The following is a 26,759-nucleotide window of genomic DNA, read 5'->3' on the forward strand; positions in this document are numbered from 1 at the left end:
CCTTATTTTTCCACTTCACTCCTTCAAAATCCTAGGCTTTGAGCAAGTTGAATTATAAGCTTCCCCATCTTTTGCCTTTGTGCACAGGTTCCTTCCTCCTGGGATGTTCTCACCTTTATTTGTGAAATTATCTACTCTTTAAGCCTCAGCTTAAAAGCTTTGACTTCTATGAAGTCTTCCCAGAACTCCATCACATGAATTCTCATGATACTTTCATACATTCCTCTCTTAGGACACTTACTATTTCCTAGTTTGCACTTTTTTTTTTTTTTTTTTTTTTTTGAGACAGAGTCTCACTCACGCAGGCTAGAGTGCTGTGTGGTGTCAGCTTAGCTCACAGCAACCCCAAACTCCTGGGTTTAAGCAATCCTCCTGTCTCAGCCTCCTGAGTAGTTGGACTACAGGTGCCTGCCATGACGCCCAGGTATTTTTTGTTGTTCTTGTGGCAGTTGTCATTGTTGTTTTAGCTGGCCCAGGCCGGGTTTAGGCTTGGCGCCCGTAGCTCAGAGGTTAGGGTGCCAGCCACATACACCGGGGCTGACGGGTTCAAACCTGGCCAAGGCCTGCTAAAACAACAAAGACAACAACAAAAAATAGCCAGGAATTGTGGCAGGCACCTGTAGTCCCAGCTACTTGAGAGGCTGAGGCAAGAAAATCGCTTAAGCCCAAGAGTTTGAGGTTGCTGTGAGCTGTAACGCCACAGCACTCTACTGAGGGCGACATAGTAAGACCCTGTCTCAAAAAAAAAAGAAAGAAAATAAAATAAAATAAAAAATAAATGCTACTCGAACTAATAGTTTCTTATGTATTTTTCCTGGAAAAAAAGTATAAATACTCTTTTGTTCTCTCACAAATATTCTGTACCTTGGGATTTCATTTCATTTGGTTTTGTACTTAACAGAATATCTTGGAGATCTTTCATATTACTTAATTGGCACAAACAAGTCTATCCTATTTTTTAATGGCTGCATAAGTATTCTTCTGAATTAATATGTATATAACTTATATATTAAGTATTCTTACAAATTAATATATGTAACTTATTGGGGGGAGCCTGTGGCTCAGTGGGTAGGGTGCCAGCCCCATATACTGAGGGTGGTGGGTTCAAACGCGGCCCCAGCCAAAATGTAATAAAAAATAGCCGGGCACAGGGTGGCGCCTGTGGCTCAGTGAGTAGGGCGCCGGCCCCATATGCCGAGGGTGGCGGGTTCAAACCCAGCCCCGGCCAAACTGCAACAAAAAAATAGCCGGGTGTTGTGGCGGGCGCCTGTAGTCCCAGCTGCTCGGTAGGCTGAGGCAAGAGAATCGCGTAAGCCCAAGAGTTAGAGGTTGCTGTGAGCCGTGTGATGCCACGGCACTCTACCCGAGGGCGGTACAGTGAGACTCTGTCTCTACAAAAAAAAAAAAAAATAGCCGGGCATTGTGGCGGGCGCCTGTAGTTCCAGATACTCAGGAGTCTGAGGCAAGAGAATTGCCTAAGCCCAGGAGTTGGAGGTTGCTGTGAGCTGTGTGATGCCACAGCACTTTACCAAGAATAAAAAAGTTAGACTCTGTCTCTCAAAAAAACAAATAAATAAATTATATATATGTATATAATATATATATTAAAGTATATATATATACACACACACTGTGGCTATTATATATTATATATTTATAATATAAATATATTATACTGTGGCTATATATATAACTTATTTAACTAGTTTCTTGCTGACACATATTAGATAGCTTCCAAGTTTTATGCTATTATTAAAAATGTTAGAGTAGGGTGGCACCTGTGGCTCAGAGGGTAGGGCGCCGGCCCTATATGCCAAGGGTGGCGGGTTCAAACCCAGCCCCGGCCAAACTGCAACAAAAAACAAAATAGCCAGGCGTTGTGGTTGGCACCTGTAGTCCCAGCTACTTGGGAGGCTGAGTCAAGAGAATCGCCTAAGCCCAAGGATTTGGAGGTTGCTGTGAGCTGTGTGATGCCACGGCACTCTACCGAGGGCGATCAGGTGAGACTCTGTCTCTACCAAAAAAAAAAAAAAATGTTAGAGTAAACATCTTTATACACATGTAAATTTTTAAGATTTCTGTAAGTGGAATCGTAAGCTAAAAAGAAGTGCTATTCTATTTTTTTTTTTTTTTGAGACAGAGTGTCAAGCTGTCACCCTGGGTAGAGTGCCGTGGCTTCATATCTCACAGCAACCTCCATCTCTTGAGCTCACGTGATCCTCTTGCTTCAGTTTTTGTTTTTTTTTTTTTAAGACAGAATCTCACTATGTCCTCACTAGAGTGCTGTGCTGTCACAGCTCACAGCAACCTCAAACTCTTGGGCTTAAGGGATTCTCTTGCCTCAGCCTCCCAAGTAGCTGGGACTACAGGTGCCTGCCACAATGCCCGGCTATTTTTGTTTTTCTTGTTGTTGCAGTTGTCATTGTTGTTTAACAGGCCTGTGCCAGGTTCCAATCCCCCAGCCTTGGTGTATGTGGCCGGCTCACTAACCACTGAGCTACAGGCAATGAGCCATTTTTTCTATTTTTAGTAGAGATGGAGTCTCGATTTTTGCTCAAGCTGGTCTAAAACTCGTGAGCTTAAGCAATCCACCAGCCTCGGTCTCCCAGAGTGCTAGGGTTATAGGCATGAGCCACCACGCCCAGCCTGTTATTTTAATTCTTATCATCAAATTGCCCTCCACAAAATTTATAAGAATGATTAACTGAGCATTGTGGCAGTGCCTGGTGCCTGTAGTCCCAGCTACTCCACAGGCTGAGGCAGGAGGATCACTTGAACCCAGGAGTTCGAGGTTGCTGTGAAGTAGGCTGACACCACGCAGCCCTCTAGCCTGGCCAACAGAATGAGACTCTTGTCTCGAAAAAAAAAAATATATAGCTCCATCATGCATGAGACTGCCTGTTTATCCTCACTTTTGCCAATGTTCAGTTGTTTTAATTTGTGCTGCTAGTCTGAAAGTAAAAACTAAGATGAAATTGGCTGAGTGCTTTGGATCACCCCTGTAATTCTAGCACTCCAGGAGATCGAGGCAGGTGGATTGCCCTGAGCTCACAGGTTTAAGATGAGCCTGAGCAAGAGACACCCCCTAAAAAAATAACCAAGCATTGTGGTGGGTGCCTGTAGTTCCAGCTACTTTGGAGACTGAAGCAAGAGAATCATTTGAGCCCAAGAGTTGGAGGTTGCTGTGAGCTATGATGCCACAGCACACTACCAACGGTGACAAAGTGAGACTGTCTCAAAAAAAAAAAATAATAATAAAAAAAAAATGACAAAAAAGAAAAATAAAACAGGATCACATGATTTTGATTTGCAATTCTTTAATGAGTGATGTTGAGCATTTCTTTTATATTTGTTGTTTTATAGTTTTTCTGAAAACTATTTACACCCTTTACTCATTTTTCTATCAGGTTGTTCATCTCTTTCTTATCAATTTGTAAGACCTCTTTATAGATAAAGGAAATTTGTGGTGCAAAATGTTTCTTTTAATTTAGTTTATTTTGTCCCAAAACAATCTTTAGCCCCACATCTCTTCTATCACCCTGTCCTCTGAGTTATTGATCCCTGAATCTAACTTAATGACATTGCATGCAGAGTAACTTGAATAAGTACTTGATAAATGGTTGCTTATTAGGCTGGGCATATTGGCTCAGGCCTCTAACCCTTGCACTCAGGGAAGGTGAGGCGAGTGTATTGCTTGAGCTCAAAAGTTTAAGACCAGCCTGACAAGAGCAAGACCCTGTATCTAAAAAAGAAAAAAATAGGCATTGTGGAGGGCACCTGTAGTCCCAACTGCTCAGGAGGCTGAGGCAAGAGAATTGATTAAACCCAAGAGTATGAGGTTGCTTTGAGGTATGACTCCATGGCATCTACCCAGGACAACAAAGTGAAACTTGTCAAAAGAAAAAGTTGGAGACCAGCCTGAGCAAGAGGAGACCCCATCTCTACAAAAAAAAAAAAAAAAAAAAAGGAAAAACTTTCCTGGCATGGTGGCACAGGTCTGTGGTACCAGCTACTTGGAAGGCTGAGGCAAGAGGATCACTTGAGCCCAAGAGTTTGAGGTTGCTGTGAGCTATGTTGATACCACAGCGCTCTAGCCTGGGCAACAGAGACTATCTCAGATAAAAAATGGTTGCTATTATCTCCCTTGTCTAGCTTTCCCCCTCTTCCAAGCCATCCTCCTTGCTGCTGCCTAACAAATCCAACCATTCCCCTGCTTGGAATCCTTCAGTGACTCCCCACCCCTTCCCTCCACACAAAAACCATTTATAGGATAACATCTGAATTCCTTAGTAGGGTATACAAGGCCATGCATATGGTCTCTTCTTTCACAACCCCATAGCATGGTTACCCTCAAGCCACGTTAAACTTATATGCCATGCCCCAAATACAGTCTGACTTGTCATCCTTCCATGGTTTCCTGCACTGTTCACTAATAGTCAAACCCTCCCCTCAGTCCACTTCATAAACATGTACTGCAGACTCAGGTCAGCTGTGTCCTTGTGTTTCCACAGCACTCAGCACTGCCCTGACAGAAATCACATTGTTTTGTAGTTATGTTTATTTGCCTGTCTCCCCTACTAGAGTGTGACTTCCTTGAGGACAGAAATTGTTTTGCTCATGTTGGTATCCCCAGCACCTATCACAGGAGTTTGCATTGTATAGGACCACACATATTTATTTGCTGAATAAATGAATGGTTCTTGATCTGGGCAGAGCTCTGACCTCTGTTCCTCTACTACTTCCATAGCAATTAATAGTCATACATATAAACAATCCTTTACTAACCCCCACTGTCAAATGCCTACCCCTCTTTCTAGCAGTACCAAACATGCCAGCCAAAATTTGTTGCCCAAGCATCTGAGACTAATCCAACTAGCAGGGGTGAAATAGAAAACAGTGGTCTCTTGGCCGGCTCCATATACCGAGGGTGGTGGGTTCAAACCCGGCCCGGGCTGAACTGCAACCAAAAAATAGCTGGGCGTTGTGGCGGGCGCCTGTAGTCCCAGCTACTCGGGAGGCTAAGGCAAGAGAATCGCTTAAGCCCAGGAGTTGGAGGTTGCTGTGAGCTGTGTGATGCCATGGCACTCTACTGAGGGCCATAAAGTGAGACTCTGTCTCTACAAAAAAAAAAAAAAAAACAGAACAGTGGTCTCAGTGTAGGCCCAAACCAATGCCAGTGTTGAGATCAGAGTCTAATTCCCATGAACAAGTACTGGTGTCTACTTATCAAGAAACTCTTGGGGGGGGGGCGGCGCCTGTGGCTCAGTGAGTAGGGCGCCGGCCCCATATGCCGAGGGTGGCGGGTTCAAACCCAGCCCCGGCCAAACTGCAACAAAAAAATAGCCGGGCGTTGTGGCGGGCGCCTGTAGTCCCAGCTACTCGGGAGGCTGAGGCAAGAGAATTGCGTAAGCTCAAGAGTTAGAGGTTGCTGTGAGCCGTGTGACACCACAGCACTCTACCAAGGGTGGTACAGTGAGACTCTGTCTCTACAAAAAAAAAAAAAGAAACTCTTAGGGGCTGGGAGCAGTGGCTCATGCCTGTAATCCCAGCATTCTGGGAGACTCTTGATCTCACAAGTTCTTAAGACCAGCTTGAGGAAGAGGGAGATGCCATCTCTAAAAAGTAATATAGATAAATAGATAGATCTGAGTGTTGTGGCTGGCACCTGTAGTCCCAGCTACTTGGGAGGCTCAGACAAGAGAATTGCTTGAACCCAAGAGTTTGAGGTTGCTATGAGCTATGACACCATGGAACTCTACCCAGGGTAAAAAGAGTATGACTCATCTCAAAAAAAAAAAAAAAAAGAAAGAAAGAAACTAACTTTTAGTGTAGAGGGGAAAATCTATCTCAAGATCATTACTTTAAGTGTAACTGGACTTGATGGCTACTTCCACCACCCTACTCAAACCCTGATTTAACAAGAAGCACATGTAGCCATAAAAGATACTTTTGTGGTAACAGGAGAAAAAACAAGATACTTCTCTGAGGCTCTACATCATCTCTAGCAAGCAAAAAACAGGACACAGTTCTGTTTTTAAAACTTTCTTTTAATCATAATTTTTAAAAGCCAGTTAGAAGCTACAGAGGGCCTTTAAGAGTAGACAAGTAAAAAATAAAGTAGGCCTAAAACAGCAAAGACATGTCCTGTACTCCACAATAAATAGAGAGCTCTATTAGTATCCCCATACCAATATCACATGGGAGGACTAGCTTTCCCTGGAATCAAAAGTACTCTCCATTATTTTGTGGGGGGACCATACAGGATTCAGCTGTGATGTCATCAAATTGAGTGGGCACAGAGATTGCTGAGATCAAGTTCTATATTTTTGGCCCTAGACTTGGAGGAGAGTTGACCACTCTTAACCTCTTCCTGGCTGTGCTGGATTCCATAGCCAAAGTAGATAAAAAACCCTAGAGGGGAAAGGTAGCTGTGAGGTGAGGAAGTAGTGATTTGCAAAGGCTTAATAGATCTCCTACTTGAGACCAAGAGGGAAAGGAGTTGGCCTAGGATAATCAAGAGGCCCACTCTTCCCAAGTGGATACCTACCAATCAGCATCCAGACCCCAAATCGGGCCCAGGTACCAGCTGTCATCTGCATCATAAGGTAAATATTCACAAAGATGCTCATTAGTGGGAGGAGAGGCACAGCAGGCACCTGAAAACAAAGTAGTCTTCTTTGTACATACCACAGGGTGACATAAAAAGAGACCAGTATCCTGCACAGGCCAGCAAAGGGAGAATCCAACCTCTAACTCATGCACTGCATTTCAGTAGCCCCTCATTTAAGACACCTCATATGGGGCTAAAGAATACAAGAGTTCAGGGAAATGGAACCAGAAAAGAACTAAAGAGGATCAGAAAAGAAGTCTTTGGCCTTGGTACCTCCTACGTCTTTCCCTTCCCTTTTATGTCTGATTAAAGAATACTTATAAGCTTTATTAAACCTCAAGGTATCTGGAGCCTATTCTTCCAAGATGGGTTGATAGGAAAAAAGAGGTCATTTACCTTAAAGTGAAGAGGAGTGGAGCTCTGTGGCTGTCTCCATATGACCCAAGTGATTCCAGTAATGAGCATCAGGAGCAACACAACCACTGTAATCCACACTGGGTCTCCAGAAGCCAGTGGAATTTGCCACTGGGTCAGCACCAGGCAAAGAACAGTCAATAGTAGAGCTTCAAAGGTTCAAGTTGAGAGACATCAAAACTAATTCTTGAAGCCAACATGTTAGGTACCCCATCCCAAGGAGGGTCACCCTCTCTCTAGTTCTTCCTCAGCCACCAAGGAGGGTCACCCTCTCCCTAGTTCTTCCTCAGCCACCAAATACCACATGCTTCTACCCCATCATGCTGACCTCAGAGCTACCCCAGATAAAAATTCCACTGCTCACCAAGCAGTGAGGCACAAACATAGACAACTTGGCCAGAAAGTGGAGTGGGAATAGAGTTGAGCGGGCAAAATAGTCCCTGTAGGGTCAGCTTCCCTGCTTCAGATATCTTCTCCTGCAACTCCACTTCCTCTTCAATTTTCATCTCCTTCTGAGGCTGATACCTGAGGCAAGAGTAAGCAGGCAGTGTTAAAAAACAACCGTTAACCACTTTGCCATCTTCTCCCAAGCAGCCTAACATTCCTCATCACCATTAAGGGTAGAAACTCCTTTTGGAAGGGAGGGATACCCAAATTCCTCAAGGAAAGTCAGGATGATGAAGGCAGAGGAGGAAAGAGCAGATCCCTATCATTCCTCATCCAAGGCTAAAAACCCAAATCACAGTATGCAGAGGGAGGGAGTCTCACCTGAGGATTAGAACACAAATGGATACCAGGGAGTAAGCAAGCAGGGTCCCAATTGACATAAGGTCCACAAGATCAGTGAGTTCAAAGAGGAATGCCATGAATGCTAATTGATAAGGAGAAAAAAACCAGAAATAAGAGAAGGGAATAGCAAAGTTAAAGGAGCTGGTGAAACAGCTAGGGGAAGGAGAAAGGATTTCTCACCTGCAATAATGCCAGAGACTACAGTGGCAATGATGGGTGTGTGTGTGCCAGTGTGGACTCGGGCAAGAACATGGAACAGGAGACCATCTTCTGCCATCGCGTAGATCACCCGGGGCATGGGGAACATAGAGCCCAAGAGGCTGGAAAGGAGAACAGCGTGGCTGGGATCTGTCTTCCCAAGCCTATGTTTAAGGAGTCTAGTCTTCACCTTTCCCTCATAGCCATTTCAAGGGATATTCTGTTACCAAATACTTTAAGGAGAGACTCTGGCAGCAGAGGAAAACAAAATTTAACACTGACCTGGTAGAAAGAGCACAGAGGGAGCCAACAGCCACAACATAGCGGGCAGGGGACCATCCACTATAGAGAAATGCCTCAGGCAAAGGGCTCTCAGGCTGAAGCTGGTAGTAAGGCATCATGAGGGTGAGTGCTGAAGAGACACCAAAATACGCCAAAAAGCAGACGAAGAGTGAGATCACAATACCCAGAGGGATGGCACGCTGGGGATTCTTAGCCTCTTCCCCTGCAAGAAAGGGGCACAAAGTTCTGCATCAGGGAGGCAGGCCCACTCTACCACCCCCAATCTGCATGCAGCTTGAGCACATGTGCCCAAGCCCAACAGAATGGAATGACTGTTACCAGTGGTAGCAATACAGTCGAAACCAACAAATGCATAGAAGCAGGTAGCTGCTCCACGGAGAATCCCCTGGAAGCCAAAAGGCACAAATCCTCCAGATCCTAGAAGTCCAAAGCTAAAGTGAAAGAAGGGATAGAGAAGGTAAAGGTGTGTTTAAAGCAAACTGCATTTTCTCTAATGCCAAAATACTTAGCTACTATCTTCAAGGCCCAGCCTCCCATTCTTCCACACCCCCATCCAGACAGAATCCTTCACCACAGACTCCCCTCTTCCCCATGGTGCTCCCAGCTCTACAGTTCCTAAGATTGACTCTCTAACCTAGAAGTGTCATTGAGTCCAGCCATAGCCAATTTGTAGTCTTCTTCTGTGAGCTTCCAGTTGTGCAGGTCCCCCTTAATGAATCCAGAGATGATGATAAAACCAAGAACTAAAAGGTTCACCCCTGTGAACACTTTGGTAACCAGGGCCGACTCACTAGCCCCCAAGGCTAGCAATCCTGTGAGAAAAAAATGCATTCAGGAACCTGAGAAAGCTCTACATTCTTTCCTGGCTCCTCTTCTTCCCTACCATTAGCACCTTCCTTAAGCCCTTCTCAAGCCTAGCCCCCATCCTCATTCCTTGCCCCAGGGCCCAGCCTCCCCCCAGCCTCACCACCATCTTTATACCCTACCCCTAGTCTCACCAGTGAGCAGCAACACAAGGCCCATAGCAAAGAAGTCTGGATATTCTGCTAGGACTTGGGGCACATGGAGTGAGATGGTCCCTTTCAGAGTCTGAGAGATGTGGTTCCCAATCAAGTTGTCAAAAGCAGAGCTCCAGGCCCGGGCCACACTGGCTGTACCTGGCTCAGCAGAAGGAGAAATATGGGGTCAAGGGCAGCACCTGTGGCTCAGTGGGTAGGGCGCCGGCCCCATATACTGAGGGTGGCAAGTTCAAACCCGGTCCCAGCGAAACTGCAACAAAAAATAGCCAGGCGTTGTGGAGGGCACCTGTAGTCCCAGCTACTTTGGAAGCTGAGGCAAGAGAATCCCTTAAGCCCGCAAGAGAATCCCTTAAGCCCAAGAGTTGGAGGTTGCTGTGAGCTGGGATGCCGTAGAACTCTACTGAGGGCGATAAAGTGAGACTCTGTCTCAAAAAAAAAAAAAGAAAAGAAAAGAAATATGGGGTCAAGCTCCCTCCTTCCCTCACACCAGTCTCACACAAATCCCTGTCATTTTCACCTATTCTTACTTTTTTTTTTTTTAGAGACAGTTTCACTCTATTGCCCTCAGTAGAGTGCTGTGGCATCACAGCTCACAGCAACCTCCAATTCCTGGGCTTAGGTGATTCTCTTGCCTCAGCCTCCCGAGTAGCTGGGACTACAGGTGCTCACCACAACGCCCGGCTATTTTTTTTTTTGTTGCAGTTTGGTCAGGGCTGGGTTTGAACCAGACACCCTCAGTACATGGGGCCGGCACTCTACTCACTGAGTCACGGGCACTGCCCTATTCTTAAGAACCAAAACCATTCTAGCTGGGCGTTGTGGCGGGCGCCTGTAGTCCCAGCTACTCGGGAGGCTGAGGCAAGAGAATCGCTTAAGCCCAGGAGTTGGAGGTTGCTGTGAGCTGTGTGATGCCATGGCACTCTACCGAGGGCCATAAAGTGAGACTCGTCTCTACAAAAAAAAAAAAAAAAGAACCAAAACCATTCACTTAATTAAGGAAACCAGGACAGGGCAGTGCCTGTGGCTCAAAGGGGTAGGGCGCCAGCCCCATACGCTGGAGGCGATGGGTTCAAACCCAGCCCTGGCCAAAACCTACTAAAAAAAAAAAAAAGAAAGAAAAACAGGACAAAGGTGAGTAGAATGAACAATTTCTCCACACCTTCAACCCTCCCAGATCCCCCAACAAACAACCACATTTAGGGATATTGAGGTCCTGTGAATAATAAAGAATACTTCAGCTTCACCTTCCACCCAGATTCCTGACCCAAATCCCCTTTGCTGGCGGTATAGTTCCTCCTTTACCACCACAACCCCCCAGTCTCACCTATGACATAGGAGAGGATGAGGTTCCAGCCAGTGGTGAAGGCCCAGAGTTCACCCACAGTGACATAACTGTAGAGATATGCGGAACCAGATCGGGGAACCCGAGCACCAAACTCCGCATAGCACAGCCCAGCCAACACAGAAGACAGGGCAGCCACCAAAAAGCAGATCACAATGGACGGTCCTGCTTTATCTTTGGCCACCTCGCCAGCCAGGACATACACTCCTGCGCCCAATGTGCTGCCCACACCTAGGGCCACTAAATCCAGAGTGCTCAGGCATCTGGCAAGGCGAGTCTCAGCCATGCCTGGCTCCAGTGTACGTCTGCGTACCAGCTTTTGACCAAATCTGCGAAGTGCTCGCCACAGCATTCTAGCTGGAATTGAAGAGGATCTGGTGAAAAACAAGACAAACGCCCTTCAACAGGGCTCATTATCTCTAAAGGTGAATTACAAGACCCACTCCACCAAGCAAAACTATGGGGAGTGGAGAGGAGAATATCAAAGGGACAAAGGCAAGTCACCTTATCTCTAACCTCAGTTTCTTCATATACAAGTAGAAATTATAAAATCTCACAAAGTTTTTGGAACTACTAATTTCAAAAAAGGCATGTGAAAGCCTCCTAAAGTATAGTGGCCAGCACTTAATAAGTGTCTGTGGCCAGGAACCCATAGGGTTTATCCTAAGTCCCAACCCAGGAACCCTGAAACCTAGTTTGTCTGTTCCCTGGTTGGTGGCTTCTCAGGAATAAAACAGAACTCAACCCAGGTTCTCTCCCCCAGGGCTTCAAACAGACATGGCCCCCACACAGCCCCGAGGGAGAGGGGATCGACGTTGGCTGCAGATCAAAAGTGAGCACCATTCAATCCACCCCTCCACACCATGCCCTCACCGCTCTACTGGTGCTGCCTTTGCCCAGGGGAGTAAGCAAATATTTCCCCACTTCCTCCAGCCCTGCTAAGCTGACCTGCAAGCATCAACAGTGAGGCGGGGCTTCAACATCTAAAGATTAGAAGATGCGCCCCGAGAGGGGCCTCAGGGAAGCTGGAGAAATTTGCACCCTCCTCACCGCAGAAGGGGGGGTTACGCCCAATGCCCCCTGACTCAGCTCCCAGAGGTTTATGCCCCCATCTAGAAAAGGTCTGGGGCTGGGGTGGAAATGGGCTCTGTGCCTCCGGGGGCGGGGGTCGCGCCAGCAACAGGTCACGGCCGCCTAGATGCAACTGCGTGCTATGGTTGCCAGAGAATCCTAGGTATGCCCGGACCCTCGCCGTCCCCCCTCCGACACACGTGTCGGCCCCGAATGCTTACCAGAGAGCTGTTGCAAGCCTAGGGAGTCAAGAATCTCGGAACGGATTCGGAGACTCTGACTTAAGCCGAGTTAGGTTGGAGCTGCTGAGTTCAGCTACTCAGGCTTCAAAGCTGCGGCTTGGGGTCGTTGCGCGCCAAGCGCCCCTTATATACACAGAGAGGCGGAGCCGGTAACGTCATGGGATTCCACCCCCAATCCACCTCCCTACACACAATACCCCCAGCACACACACACTCCTCGGCTTTGCAAAAGGCTTTGCGTGGTCCCCGAGACTGTTTCCCACCCTCAACAGCAAGCCCCGCGTGGCAGAGAGCGAGAAAAGGGGAAGGGCAGCCTTTTCCCGTTTGCTTTGCTGGTCGTCAGAGCAGGACAATAAGAAGCATTTTTCCCTATTAGAATCAATGATTCTGGGCGGGAATTGGGGATGGATAGGCCTGGGAGGTGATATGGGGTGTGTTCAGAGGGAAAGTGTGTGTGTGTGTGTGTGTGTGTGTGTGTGTGTGTGTGTGTGTGTGTGTGTTTTGAGTGGTGGAGGAAACAGTATAAGGAGTCTCCACCTCACTCTTGCTCGTTTTTCCTTAGCTATCTTTCAATACACATCTGACCCCAACCCCTCAACTTTCATCCTCACTTGTGGGTGTTTCTAACGCAGGCAACAAGAGAAAAGAAAATGGTTTCAAACCACCTGTGTATAGACAATTAATCTCATAGATTTCTGGGCCCCAGTTTATCCCTAGTGTATCTCCAGCTGCCTATAAATATTAAACTATTAAATATGAAATTCTGACAATACTGAAATTTGGAGAAAGAGATTAATTCCATTTTACTGATGAATAAAATGAGACTCAGAGACACTACTTCCCTGACTCCAAACCCTTATTATTGTTTACCACCTTACCGATTAAAGCAGACCTGCTGAGTTTCCATGCCTGCCTCTGGTAGGTACCACAACTCATTCAAATGCACAGGAAGAGGGGTGTGGCTACAAGCAAAGCCAAAATGAGAGGGAGGCCAGCACTTTTACACTAGGAGTTACTGGGAAACAAAAGAGCCCACGATTCTAAGAATGGTCACAATGGGTCAGATCTGTAATCCATCTAGCCCAGCCAGTTCTTACTCATAAAGGAGCAGCAAAGATTGTGAAAGTGTGCTTCTCTTCCACCAAGACATCTTGGAAGTTAAGGATAGACTCAAATATCCTTGCTTCCTTCAATGATCCATTATGAATATGTTACCCATGAATCTAAAATCAAAATCCTTTTTAAAGTACAGTAATTAGTATTTTCAGCTAGCTGCGGCTCCATTTAGGCATTCGTTAAGTGAACACTGTTTATGTAGAGTAGCTAGGTATAGCGATGAAGAGACTACAGAGGACATACAAAATAAAATCCTTGTCCTCCTAGACTTAATAATGTAATTAGGGAAAGAAAATACACATAATACATCTGAAACCTTATTACATAGAGGTTAGGAGTGGGGTTTTTGGAATTAAACCTCAGTTAAATTCACAGTTCAGCTACTGTGGCATTGAGCAAATTGCCTAACATCTCTGAACTTCACTTTCTGTATATAATGTACATATTTCACAGGGCTGTTATGATGCTTACATGAAATTATGAAGTCAAGTCTTCTGGCCCAGCACATGGAAAGTATTCAATAAAAACTTAATACATATTCAGAATAACATATTAGTATGTATAATAATGATTGATTGCCTAGATTTGGTGATAGGTTGGATTATGAGATGAATTATAAATCACAACATCTGCCGAACACAGTGGCTCACACCTGTAATCTTACAACTTGTGGGAGGCTTAGGCGGGTAGGTAGATTGCTTGAGCCCAAGAATTCCAGACAAGACTGAGCCAGAGTGAGACCCTGTCTCTACTAAAAATAGAAAAACTAGCCAGGTGTTGTGGCAGGTGCCTGCAATCCCAGCTACTTGGGAGGCTGAGGCAAGAGGATCTCTTGAGCCCAGGAGTTTAATGTTGCTGTGAACTATGATGAAGTGACAGCACTCTACCCAGGGTGACAAAATGAGACTTTGTCTCAAAAAAAATGTATAAATCACAACATCACAGACATGCAATGCAAATGCCATAAAATTCACCTTTTTTTATCTTCTTTTCCCCATCTCCACCTTAACAAGAGAACTCTGCAAATTCACCTTTTTTTTAAAGAGACAAGCTCCTTGCTTTGTAACCCAGGCTGGAGTGCAGTGGCTTACGAGCTCACTGTAGCCTTGAACTCTAGACTCAAGTAACCCTCCTACATCAACCTCCCAAGTGCTGGGACTCCAGGCACGCCACCACATCTGGCTATTTATTATTATTTGTATTATTCTGTAGAGATGAGGTCTGTGTTGCTCAGACTGGTCTAGAACTCCTGACCTTAATCATCCCATCTCAGCCTCTCAAATCGCTGGAATTATAGGCATATGCCACTGAACCCAGCTTCACTCTTTTTTTTTTTTTTGTAGAGACAGAGTCTCACTTTATGGCCCTCGGTAGAGTGCCGTGGCCTCACACAGCTCACAGCAACCTCCAACTCCTGGGCTTAAGCGATTCTCTTGCCTCAGCCTCCCGAGTAGCTGGGACTAGCTTCACTCTTTTAAAGTATACAATTCAGTAAGGTTTAATATAGTCACAGAGTTGTGCATCCATCACTACAATCAATTGTAAAACATTTTCATCATCCCAAAAAGAAACCCTGTACTCATTCCCAGTCACTCTTCATTTCCTCCCAACCCCCTCAGCCCTAGAGAACCACAAATCTACTTTCAGCCTCTATAAATTTACCTAAATGTTGGTCAAAAGGTACAAACTTTCAGTTATGTAGAATGAATAAGTTCTAGAGATCTAATGTACAGCATGGTGACTACTGTTAACAATACTGTATTATACTTGATAAAGATAATGATACAGTATATACTTGAAATTTGCTATCAGCCCATAGGAAATGTTCTCATCACCTCAAAAAATGATAACTATGTGAGGCAATGGATATGTTAATTGACCTGATTGTGGCAACTATTTCCCAAGGTATACACATATCAAAACATCACAGCAGGGCATAGTGGCTCCTGCTTAGCCAGGTAATCCTAGCACTCTGGAGGCCCAGGCCAGCCGGAGCAAGAACAACACCCCATCTCTACTAAAACAAATAGAAAAATTAGCCAGGCATTGTGATGTGGGCCTATAGTCTCAGCTACTTGGGAGGTTGAGGCAGTATCGCTTGAGCCCAGGAGTTTGGGGTTGCACTGAGCTATGATGATGCCACTGCACTCTACCCCAGGTGACAGATTGAGACCTTTTTTCAAAAGAAAAAAAAAATCAGGTTGTATACCTTAAATATATACAATTTTTATTTGACAACAAAGAAAGAAAATGACCATTTTGCACTCACCAAAGCAATAACTGATTCAGGCAAAGATAATCAATGGGTAATCTTCAGAGTTGGGAAAGGGAATATTTACATGATCTCAAAGTATCACCTCACAGATTACATTTTAATTATAAAGAGAAAGGCCTTGTATTAGTTTTTTTATTTCTGCCATAACAAATTACTACAAAATTAGCAGTTTAAAACAACACAGATTTATTATCCCACATTTTATTTAATTGATTGATTTTTTTTTTTTTTTTTTAAATCCCACACTTCAGGTCAGAAGTCTGGCACTGTGTGACAGGATTCCTTGCTCAGAGTCTCACTGGGCTAAAATCAATCAAAGTATTTTAGGTATGTGTTGCTTTTTAGATGCTCTGGGGAAGATTCTGCTTCAAGTTTCATTCCAGTTGTTGGCAGAATTCACTTCCATGTAGTTAAAAGACTGAAGTCACTGTTTCCTTCACTACATGGTCTTCTTCATCATCAAGCCACGATACATCAAATCCTCCTGCTTTGAACCTCTCTGATTGCCCTTCTACCTTTTTTCCCCCAGATTAAAATGAGGGTCCACATGATTAGGTTACATAGTTTGCTTTTTGTTTTGTTTTGATTTTGAGACAGAGTCTCATTTGGTCACCCTTAGTAGAGTGCTCTGGTGTCACAGCTCATAGCAACCTCAAACTCTTGGGCTCAAGCAAGTCTCTTGCCTCAGCTTCCCAAGTAGCTGAGACTACAAGCACCTACCACAACACCCAGCCATTTTTAGAGATGAGGTCTGGCTCTTGCTTAGGCTGGTCTCCACAACCCATGAGTTCAGGAGATCTACCTACCTTGGCCTCCCAGAGTGCTAGAATTACAGGCGGGAGCCAACCCACCTGACCTCATAGTTTGCTTTTGTAAGGTTAAAGTCTGAATTGTAGTTGTGCCCGTCACTAGGAAGTGTGCCATATACCAGTGCTATATACATGTTGGGTGGGAACTTACCCACAATCTTTCCCCCTCCTCGTCTACTTTTTTTTTTTTTTTTTTTTGTAGAGACAGAGTTCTACTTTATCACCCTCAGTAGAGTGCCGTGGCATCACACAGCTCACAGCAACCTCCAACTCCTGGGCCTAGGCGATTCTCCTGCCTCAGCCTCCCGGGTAGCTGGGACTACAGGCGCCCGCCACAATGCCCGGCTATCTCGTCTACTTTTAAGGACTCATGTGATTGCATTGGGCCTACCATATAATCCAAGGCAATCTTCCTACCTGAGAGCCACTGATTGGTAACCTAAATTACCTCTCCAAAGTTCCTTTTTCCATGTAACAATACATATTCATGATGTAGCAACAGGGGAAGAAGGTGATGGGTACCAAAATTCTGCCTATAGGGTGGTGCCTGTGGCTCAGTGAGTAAGGCACTGGCCCCATATACCGAGGGTGGTGGGTTCGAACCCAACCCTGGCCAAACTGCAGTAAAAACATAGCCAGGCATTGTGGCAGGCGCCTGTAGTCTCAGCTACTTGGGAGGCTGAGGCAAGAGAATCACCTAAGCCCAAGAGCTGGAGGTTGCTGTGAGCTGTGATGGCACAGCACTCTACCGAAGGTGACAAAATGAGAATCTGTCTCAAAAAAAAATAAGATAAAATAAAAAATTCTGCCTATAATAGTACATTTACAATGGAGAGATGTAGTAGAAATCACCTTAACCAAGTGATTGAATTTAGAATCACAAATAATGGGGCACACTAACATTATATGCCTCCAGATGTGTTGTAATGGGAAGTACATATCATCCATGACATATTTTTGCCTAAAATGTTTAACCTGATATTTGTCACAAGGAAACAATCAGAAAAATCCAGATCATAAGATATTCTACAAGACACAAGACAACTAGTCAAAACTCCTAGTTTTTGTTTTTGTTTTTGTTTTTTGAGACAGAGCCTCAAGCTGTCACCCTGGGTAGAGTGCCATGGCATCACAGCTCACAGCAACCTCCAACTTCTGGGCTCAAGCGATTCTCCTGCCTCTGCCTCCCAAGTAGCTGGGACCACAGGCCCCTGCCACAACACCCGGCTATTTTTTGGTTGTAGCCATTGTTGTTCGGCGGGCCCGGGCTGGATTCGAACCCGCCAGCTCAGGTGTATGCGGCTGGCACCTTAGCCACTTGACCCACAGGCGCCAAGCCCTAGTTTTCTTGAAAGACAAAAAAAAAAGTTAGAGGAACTATTCTAGATTAAAGGAGACTAAAGAGACATGACAGCATAAAGTACATGTTCCTTGGTTGGAACTTGGATTAGAATTTATTTATTTTTATTTTTATTTTTATTTTTTTGAAACAGAGTCTCACTTTGTTGCCCTGGATAGAGTGCCATATTATCATAGCCCACAGCAACGTCTAACTCTTGGGCTCAAGCCATTCTGTTCCATCAGCCTCTCTAATATCTAAGATTACAAGTGCTTGCCATAACAGCCAGCTAATTTTTCTATATTTTAGAAGAGACAGGGTCTCACTCTTGTTCAGGAGGGTCTGGAACTCCTGAACTCAAGTGATCCACCAGCCTCAGCCTCCCAGAGTGCACCCAGTCTGATGGTTTCCTTTTTTTAACTAAAAACTAAATTCAGAACTAGCCATGTTAGGCCAGAAACGGTGGCTCATGCCGATAGTCCCAGCACTTGAGATGCTGAGGCAGTGAATTGCCTGACCTCATGGGTTCAAGAGCAGCTTGAGCCAGAGTGAGACCTCATCTCTAAAAATAGCCCGGCGTTCTGGCTGGTGCCTGTAGTCCCAGCTACTTGGGAGGCTGAAGCAAGAGGATTGCTTGAGCCCAAGAATTCGAGGTTGCTGTGAGCTATGACACCATAGCACTCTACCACGGGCAAGAAAGTGAGACTCTGTGTCAAAAAAAAAGAAAAAGAGAATTAGCCATGTTGTGGCAGATGCTCGGATTACAGGCCTGAGCCCTCAAGCCAGCTGACATACTTTATTCTTTAAATGGCTGTCTAGTGTTGCACATATGGATGGCCCATAATTTATTTAACCCATCCTCTATTTATGCAAGTTCATGTGGGACTTGCTTCTTTTAGAAAGTACTCCAGCCTGATGTGGTGGCTCACACCTATAATTCTAGCACTCTGGGAGGCAGAGGTCGGTGGATTGCTTGAGCTCAGGAGTTCAAGATCAGCCTGAACAAGAGTGAGACTCCATGGGCGGCGCCTGTGGCTCAAGGAGTAGGGCGCCGGTCCCATATGCCAGAGGTGGCGGGTTCAAAGCTAGCCCCGGCCAAAAATCCAAAAAAAAAAAAAAAAGAGTGAGACTCCATCTCTACTAAAAATAGAAAAACTAGCTGGCAGGTGCTGGTAGGCCCAGCTACTTGGGAGGCTGAGGCAAAAGGATTCTCAAGCCCGAGAGTTTGAGGTTGCTGTGAGCTATGACACCAAGGCACTCAACCCAGGGCAACAGAGTAAGACTCTGTCTCAAAAAAAAGAAAGAAAGAAAGTACTCCGGGGCGGCGCCTGTGGCTCAGTCGGTAAGGCGCCGGCCCCATATACCGAGGGTAGCGGGTTCAAACCCGGCCCCGACCAAACTGCAACCAAAAAATAGCCGGGTGTTGTGGCGGGCGCCTATAGTCCCAGCTACTCAGGAGGCTGAGGCAAGAGAATCGCTTAAGCCCAGGAGTTGGAGGTTGCTGTGAGCTGTGTGAGGCCACGGCACTCTACCAAGGGCCATAAAGTGAGACTCTGTCTCTACAAAAAAAAAAAAGGAAGAAAGAAAGTACTCCAAGCAGTTTATCTTTCAAAATGAAATAATCATTGTACAATCAGTTCTGCTATAGTAATGTTTGTTTTGAAAATATGAATTTGTGGCGGTGCCTGTGGCTCAACGGAGTAGGGCACCAGCCCCATATGCTGGAGGTGGCGGGTACAGGCCCAGCTCCAGCCAGAAAATGCAAAAAAAAAAAAAAAGAGGGTGGCGCCTGTGGCTCAAGGGGTAGGGCGCCGGTCCCATATGCCGGAGGTGGCAGGTTCAAACCCAGCCCCGGCCAAAAACCAAAGAAAACATGAATTTGTTCCAAGGCAATTAATACATCAGGCAATAACTGGAGCAGAATGCAAATTTTGCCTCTGCTTATGGGCAATATACAAATGCAGAGTGTCCATGCATGGATGCCATATGTCTAGATAAACCAAACCATGTAATCATACACACAGTGAACACATGCATACATTGCAGACAACTAGCTACATCAGTTCACCATGTGTTATGAGCTATATCCATCCACATCTAGTGCTATTACTTTCTTTTCTTTTCTTTTTTTTTTTTTTTTTGAGACAGGTCTCACGATGTCACCCTCAGTAGAATGCCATGGCATCACAGCTCACAGCAACCTCAAACTCTTGGACTTAAGCAAATCTCTTGCCTCAGCCTCCCAAGAAGCTGGGACTATAGGCGCCCACCACAACGCCCAGCTATTTTTTGGTTGCAATTTGGCCGGGCCAGGTTTGAATCTGCCACCCTTGGTATATGGGGCCGGTGCCCCACCCACTGAGCAACAGGTGCCACCCAAGTTTTTGTTTTTTTAACCACGAGTGACAGAGATCCAACTTAAAGTAGTATATATTTGTATATGAACTTCTTATAGTTTGGATGTTTGTCCTACAAACCTCATTTTGAAATTCGTTCCCCAATGTTGGAGATAGAACCTGAAGTATTTGGGTCATGAAGGTAGATCCCTCATGAATAGGCTAATGCCCTCCCTCAGGGAGAAGTCTTACTCTATTCCTACAGAGAGATGGTTGTTAAAAACGGCCTGGCACCTCACCATCCCTTGCTTTCTTTCTCACCATGTGATCTATGTGTACACTGGTGGCTCCCCTTTGCCTTCTGCCACTAGTAGAAGCAGCTTGAGGCCCTCACCAGATGCTCAACCTTTTTTGTTTGTTTTGAGACTCCAGCTCTGTTACTCAGGCTAGAGCATCATAGTTCACTGCAACCTCCAACGCCTGGGCTCGTGCAGTTCTCCACAAAATCCTCATACTACATCAGCCTCCTGAATAGCTGGGATTACAGGTGCACAGTCACACTGCCTGGCTAATTTCCATATTTTTTATAGAGATGGGGTTTTACTATGTTGCCCAGGCTCGTCTCAAATTCCTGACATCAAACAATCCTCTTGCCTTGACCTCACAAAATACTGGGATTTCAGTTGTGAGCTACTATGCCCTGCCCAGATGCCTAATCTTGAACTTTTCCAGGCATCAGAATTGTTGAGTCAAATAAACCATTTTTCTTTATAAATTAACCAGCCTCAGGTATTCCTTTATAAGCAACACTAAACAGACTAAGATAGGGCTCATGTAACTGGGAAGTGAAGGAAAGCTCTTACTTGAGTAACAGAGTTCAAACAATGTTACCAAGACTCCCTTTCTCTAGGTCAGTGGTTCTCAACCTTCCTAATGCCACGGCGCTTTAATACAGGTTGGGAACCACTGCCTAGGTCCTGTTCCTCTCTACTTATCACAGCTTGTGATATATATATGGTATATCCTTACAGCTTGTGATCCAAAAGAAGGATTCTCTAGACCCCATTGTCTTTGTCCATGTATCAGATTTCATATGATGACCCTGGTTGGCCCTGCTTAAGACCCATGCCCCACTCAGGGTTTTGAGATACACGAATGGGTAAGTCTGGGTCATGTGCCCACTTTGTGCACTCAGGAGTATGGTGGAACTCTTATGCATAGTCCCAGTGCTTATAGTTATATGTGACAGAGAGGGGCAGGTCTCCACAGGTCAGAGCAAATAGATGTCTGCTCTTAGGAAGTGTATCTCTCTTTTTTTCTCTTTCTGCCTCTTCACTACAGCTCTCTAGTGAAAAATTGACTAATCTGACTAATGGCTTTAAGTGAATGTGCTGAGTATGTGTGGCTCAGCTCTTTCTGGTTCCCACTTTTGAAGCCATCCTGCCTGCAGAAAGGATGCATTCTTTCTTGTTTGCTCTCTGTGGGGGTGGCCTAGTTTGCCCAGCTAGATGAGTGAGCCTCTATAATACAGAGCGGAGAGTAAAAGGCCCACTTGACAACAGATCTGAAGCCATATCCACCAACACTTTCATCAGTAAGAATGCTGACATTTTGACCTCCATTTACTTGTCTCCTATACCTTATTTCTCAATTGGTTCAAAACTATAAAAGGAGAAAAGGCGCCTGTAGTCCCAGCTGCTCGGGAGGCTGAGACAAGAGAATCGCCTAAGCCCAAGAGTTAAGAGGTTGCTGTGAGCTGTGTGACGCCACGGCACTCTACCCGAGGGCAGTACAGTGAGACTGTCTCTACAAAAAAAAAAAAAAAAAAAAGGAGAAAAGGAAGGCATTATGTATGGACTCCTCAAAACCTTACCACCCTGCCTCCCTCAAACCTTGTTATAACACTGGCACTTTACACATCTACCCCCTGACATGAAGTAAAAAAGAAAAACACAAAAAAATTAACATTCACAACGTCTCATCTCAAATACTGCTTCTGTGAACCCATCCCTGACTTCTCTCACTGCCTATGTAGTGTTAATCTCTTGTTTCTCTGTTTATATGTCTCATACAGCACTTTTTAGATTAAAGAATAATTGTGTTAATGTATCTGTTGCCCTGCTAGGAAGACTTTTCAAATGTAGAGAGATCATTCTATTCCTCTTCCAACCCCAGCACTTGGTATCTTACTAAGTGCTGGTCTTTATGAGGAAAAAAAAAAATTCTTTGTTTCTTTGTTTATTAGGGTTTTTTCTTTTTTTTTTTGCTTGTTTGTGTCTTTGTTTCTTTCTTTCTTTTTTTCTTCAGACAGAGTCTCACTTTGTTGCCCTCAGTAGAGTGGTAGAGTGTTGTAGTGTCACAGCTCACAGCAACCTCAAATCCTTGGGCTTAAGCGATTCTCTTGCTTCAGCCTCCCAGGTAGCTGGGACTACAGGTGCCCATCACAACACCCAGCTATTTTGTTGTTGTTGTAGCTGTCATTGTTGTTTGAGGCCTGGGTGAACCCACCAGCCCCATTGTATGTGGCCAGATAGTCCCTTTTTTTTTTTTTTTTTTAGAGACAGAGTCTCACTGTACCGCCCTGGGTAGAGTGTCGTGGCGTCACACGGCTCACAGCAACCTCTAACTCTTGGGCTTACGCGATTCTCTTGCCTCAGCCTCCCGAGCAGCTGGGACTACAGGCGCCTGCCACAACGCCCGGCTATTTTTTTGTTGCAGTTCGGCCGGGGCTGGGTTTGAACCCGCCACCCTCGGTATATGGGGCCGGAGCCCTACTCACTGAGCCACAGGCGCCACCCCAGATAGTCCCTTTTTAATTGCCATTTATATAAAACTTTCTCAGAAAATTTTTAGAAGTTTACTTAGATTCCATCCATTATTTTCTTATCTATTTATTAGCCTTTTAATAAATTCAATATTAGGAATGCTAATACTCTAATAAAAACCATGTTACCCTTCACTTAGATTATACCCTTAATTATAGATTCTGCAAGTTTGGCTCATGAACAGGAGCCAGTATGATCTTAGGACATGTAAATAAAAGTCACCTGAGGGTAGGTAGTAGAGTTGGATGACGCAACTCCTTCTGAAGAAGTGGCCAAAGTGTTCAATCTTCAGAGATCAGAGCTATAAGGAAAAAGCAAGCCCCTAAAAGATAGCAATCTGAAGGCACAAATATACTAATGTGTAGGACATAGAGTTTGTTATAAAGATTACCTGGAAATAGTCACCATGGTAGCTGTGTGCTCATAGGGTGAGACGTAATGCCGTAATAGAGTAAAGATGGCAGACCATAGCAATGTGAGATTCCTGCGTTGGCATTGTATAGTCTGGTCCCATAAAAAGACAAAGACAGCAGTCTATTATACATGATATGGGCACTTTAATTTTGGTATCTTCTCAGGATGAGAATTTACAATTAGATGACAAAGGAGGGGCGAGATAAATGGTTCTAGAAGGGTATTTTAGGGTAGTAGATGGGGTGTTATAGTAGTATAGAATCTAATTCCCAGGTTTTCAGATTTTAAAAAAGTTCTTTTTAATCATTTTACTCAAAGGAGATCCAATCAACATAACTAGTTCCTCTAAAGCAGTCGTTCTTAACCTGTGGGTCGCAACCCCTTTGGACTGTATTAAAGGTTCACAGCATTAGGAAGGTTGAGAACCACTGCTCTAATGCATGACTTACAACAAAGTGCCACTTATAATTAAACAATTGAGGCCAGGCTTGATGGCTCACGCCTGTAATCCTAGCACTCTAGGAGGCCGAAGTGGGTGGATTGCTTAAGCTCACAGGTTTGAGACCAGCCTAAGCAAGAGTGAGACCCCATCTCTAAAAATAGCCGGGCATTGTTGCGGGCACCTGCAGTCCCAGCTACCTGGGAGGCTAAGGCAAGAGAATCACTTGAGCCCAAGAGATTGAGGTTTTTGTGAGCTATGAGGCCACGGCACTCTACCAAGGGTAACAAAGTGAGACTCTGTCTCAAAAAAAAAAAAAAGAAAGAAAGAAAGAAAAGAAACTTTGGCTCAGTGAGTAGGGCGCCAGCCCCATATGCCGAGGGTGGCGGGTTCAAACCCAGCCCTGGCCAAACTGCAACCAAAAAATAGCCGGGTGTTGTGGCGGGCGCCTGTAGTCCCAGCTGCTCGGGAGGCTGAGGCAAGAGAATCACGTAAGCCCAAGAGTTAGAGGTTGCTGTGAGCCGTGTGATGCCACGGCACTCTACCTGAGGGCGGTACAGTGAGACTCTGTCTCTACAAAAAAAAAAAAAAGAAAGAAAAGAAACAATTGATACTAATTATTCTGCCATATTTGTCTCTTCTTATCTTTCACTCTTATAAGTAAATCAGTTTAGTCATAGAATTATGGGAAAAGGAAGTACATTTTAAAAAATTTAACTCTTACTGGATTTTTCTCATTATAGAACACATGTTCACTGTAAACAATTTGGAAAATATATTTATGCATAAGGAAGAAAAATCTTAAAAATCATTCATAACTTCTGAACCCTAAAAATACACTCTGGGAGGCCATGGTGGGTGTATTGCTTGAGTTCAGGAGTTTGAGACCAGCCTGAACAAGAGTGAGACCTTGTCTCTACTAAAAATAGAGAAACTAGCCAGGCATAGTGGTGGGCTCCTGTAATCTCACCTACCTGGGAGGCTCAGGCAAGAGGATTTCTCAAGCCCAAGAGTTTAAGATTACTGTGAGCTATGACTCAAGGCCACTCTATCCAGGGCGACAGAGTGAGACTCTGTTTCAAAAATAAATAAATAAATAAACAAACCCTAAGAAATACATTGGCAATATTCTAGAGTGTTTTCTTCTAGTCTTTTTCTGTGTATGTTTATACTATTAGGGTCATACTAAATATTATTTTTACTCATATTGTAAAATTTTCCCCTTGCTATATGGCCTGAATTGTGCTCTTCCAATGTTTGTATATTGAAGCCCTAATTCCCAGTACCTCAGAATGTCGCTGTGTTTTGATATTGGGTCTTTTTTTTTTTTTTTTTGTAGAGACAGAGTCTCACTTTATGGCCCTCGGTAGAGTGCCGTGGCCTCACACAGCTCACAGCAACCTCCAACTCCTGGGCTTAAGCGATTCTCTTGCCTCAGCCTCCCGAGTAGGATATTGGGTCTTTTTTATTTTATTTTATTTTTGCAGTTTTTGGCCAGAGCTGGGTTTGAATTCGCCACCTCTGGCATATGGGGCCGGGGCCCCACTCCTTTGAGCCATAGGCACCGCCCAAGATTGGGTCTTTTTTAAAGAGATGACTAAAATGAGGCCATTAAGGTTAGCTCTGTTCTAATCTACTTGGTGTCCTTATAAGAGGAAATTTAAACATACAAAGAGATAACAGGGCACATGCACAGAGAGAATAGACCATGTGAGGACGCTATAAGAAGGTAATCACAAGGAGTCTTTCGATAATTACCGCCACTAGTTCTCTGGTGCTTGTAAGGCAATTAGAAGGCAAAGATGTCCGAGGGAAAAGTATTAAAAAATACTACCCACTGGATTTTGACCCATCAAAGATCCCCAAACTGAAGCTCCCCAAAGACCGGCAGTACGTGGTGCGGTTGATGGCACCCTTCAACATGAGGTGCAAGACATGTGGAGAGTACATCTATAAGGGAAAGAATTTCAATGCTCGGAAGGAGACAGTGCAGAATGAAGTCTATCTGGGCCTGCCAGATAGACTTCTGCTTTTATGTTAAGTGCACCAGCTGCCTGGCAGAGATCATGTTCAAGACAGACCCATAAAACACAGACTACACCATGGAGCATGGGGCCACATGGAATTTCCAGGCTGAGAATCTCCTAGAGGAGAAGGAGAAGAGGATACAGAAAGAAAGGGAGGACGAGGAGTTCAACAACCCCATGAAGGTGCTGGAGAACCGCACCAAGGACTCCAAGCTGGAGATGGAGGTGCTAGAGAACCTGCAGGAGCTCAAGGACCTGAACCAGGGCTAGGCCCACGTAGACTTTGAGGCCATGCTGCAGCAGTACCGCCTGTCCGAGGAAGAGTGGCAAAAGCAGGAGCAGGAGGAAGATGAGAAGGAGATAGCGGCCTTGTTGGAGGAAGCTAGAAAAAGAAAGAGGACTCCGACTCTGAGGATGATGCTGCTCCTCCCCGCCCAGGCTTGCCCTGTGGCCCAGTCCCACTGCTATCCTGGATGAGGCTTCAAAGGCCAAGAGGAGGGTGGAGAGCTGAGAGCAGAGCATCAGCAGTCTGGGCAGGCTTCAGGTGTCTGGCCTGGTGGTGGTGAAGAAGACAAAGGCAGGTGCAGATCAAAACACTGGGCAGGGCCAGGTGACACCAGGCAACCTGCAGAGCAGTAAGGTAGCTGACCCTACGCCCTTACCACCTGCCACCTCCTCCCTGAGCAAGCTGGGTATGTATCTGGACAGTGATGACAGCAATGGCAGCAACTAAATCAGGTCAAAGATCACAAGACCAGTTTCAGCCCATCAGAGGCCAGTGTTGCTGGTAGTCAGGGCAGGTAGCCTTGGCACCGACCAGATCCACAAGGGATAAGCAGCAGCTTGGCAGAGACAGCAAGCTCTTCAGCCAGGACTCAGTTTCCCTCCTACTCACACCAGCCCTGCAGCACCTCAGGGACCCCTGCCCCTTATGCCCCACCTGGCCTTGTGCTGAGGGCTGGGGCATGCCTCGAGCATCTCTCTTCTTCCTATATGATTTCAAGGTCCTCTCTGGGACACTGCTGGACATCTCCGTCACATTTTGGGTATGTGGGTACACCCACCCACCCCCAGCAGACTCCATCCCTTCCCTCCATGGAACTGTCTAGAACCAATAAAAGGAATCTGCCTAAAACAAACAAACAAACAAAAAAAGAAGAAGGTAGTCACCTCACCTCAAGCAATCCACCG

The 26,759-nt window shown here is 45.2% G+C and overlaps 1 protein-coding gene and 1 pseudogene across 4 annotated transcripts; one reads left to right on the forward strand and one right to left on the reverse strand.

Moving 5' to 3' along the window:
* Nucleotides 1-6,072: 6,072 nt before the first annotated feature.
* SLC7A3 (solute carrier family 7 member 3) lies at nt 6,073-12,159 on the reverse strand. 4 transcript variants are annotated; one of them, XM_053579639.1, is made up of 12 exons: nt 11,968-12,159; nt 10,658-11,049; nt 9,313-9,471; nt 8,949-9,126; nt 8,633-8,745; nt 8,294-8,516; nt 7,994-8,133; nt 7,793-7,895; nt 7,389-7,549; nt 7,007-7,173; nt 6,548-6,656; nt 6,073-6,411 (listed from the first exon to the last, which is right to left on the reverse strand). In XM_053579639.1, the coding sequence occupies exons 2-12, from the start codon at nt 11,025-11,027 to the stop codon at nt 6,281-6,283; spliced, it is 1,854 nt and encodes a 617-aa protein (XP_053435614.1). In that variant the 5' UTR covers nt 11,028-11,049; nt 11,968-12,159; the 3' UTR covers nt 6,073-6,280. The 4 variants fall into 4 exon arrangements, with proteins under 4 accessions (XP_053435614.1, XP_053435615.1, XP_053435613.1 ...); XM_053579640.1 differs by having other exon boundaries at nt 8,294-8,423; nt 9,301-9,471; XM_053579638.1 differs by having other exon boundaries at nt 9,301-9,471.
* Nucleotides 11,749-26,301, forward strand: LOC128576862 (splicing factor YJU2-like; annotated as a pseudogene).
* Nucleotides 26,302-26,759: the final 458 nt, after the last annotated feature.

The sequence above is a fragment of the Nycticebus coucang genome, chromosome X (genome assembly GCF_027406575.1).
Source record: "Nycticebus coucang isolate mNycCou1 chromosome X, mNycCou1.pri, whole genome shotgun sequence".
NCBI classification, from domain to species: domain Eukaryota; kingdom Metazoa; phylum Chordata; class Mammalia; order Primates; family Lorisidae; genus Nycticebus; species Nycticebus coucang.

Coding starts and splice junctions, on each gene's coding strand:
- SLC7A3 (XM_053579638.1), bottom strand. CDS start 11,027: ATGCTGTGGCGAGCACTTCGCAGATTTGGTCAAAAGCTGGTACGCAGA. Junction 8,746..8,948: donor GGACTCAATGACACTTCTAG/GTTAGAGAGTCA, acceptor CTTTCACTTTAG/CTTTGGACTTCTAGGATCTG. Junction 7,550..7,792: donor ATTTGTGTTCTAATCCTCAG/GTGAGACTCCCT, acceptor CTCTTGCCTCAG/GTATCAGCCTCAGAAGGAGA.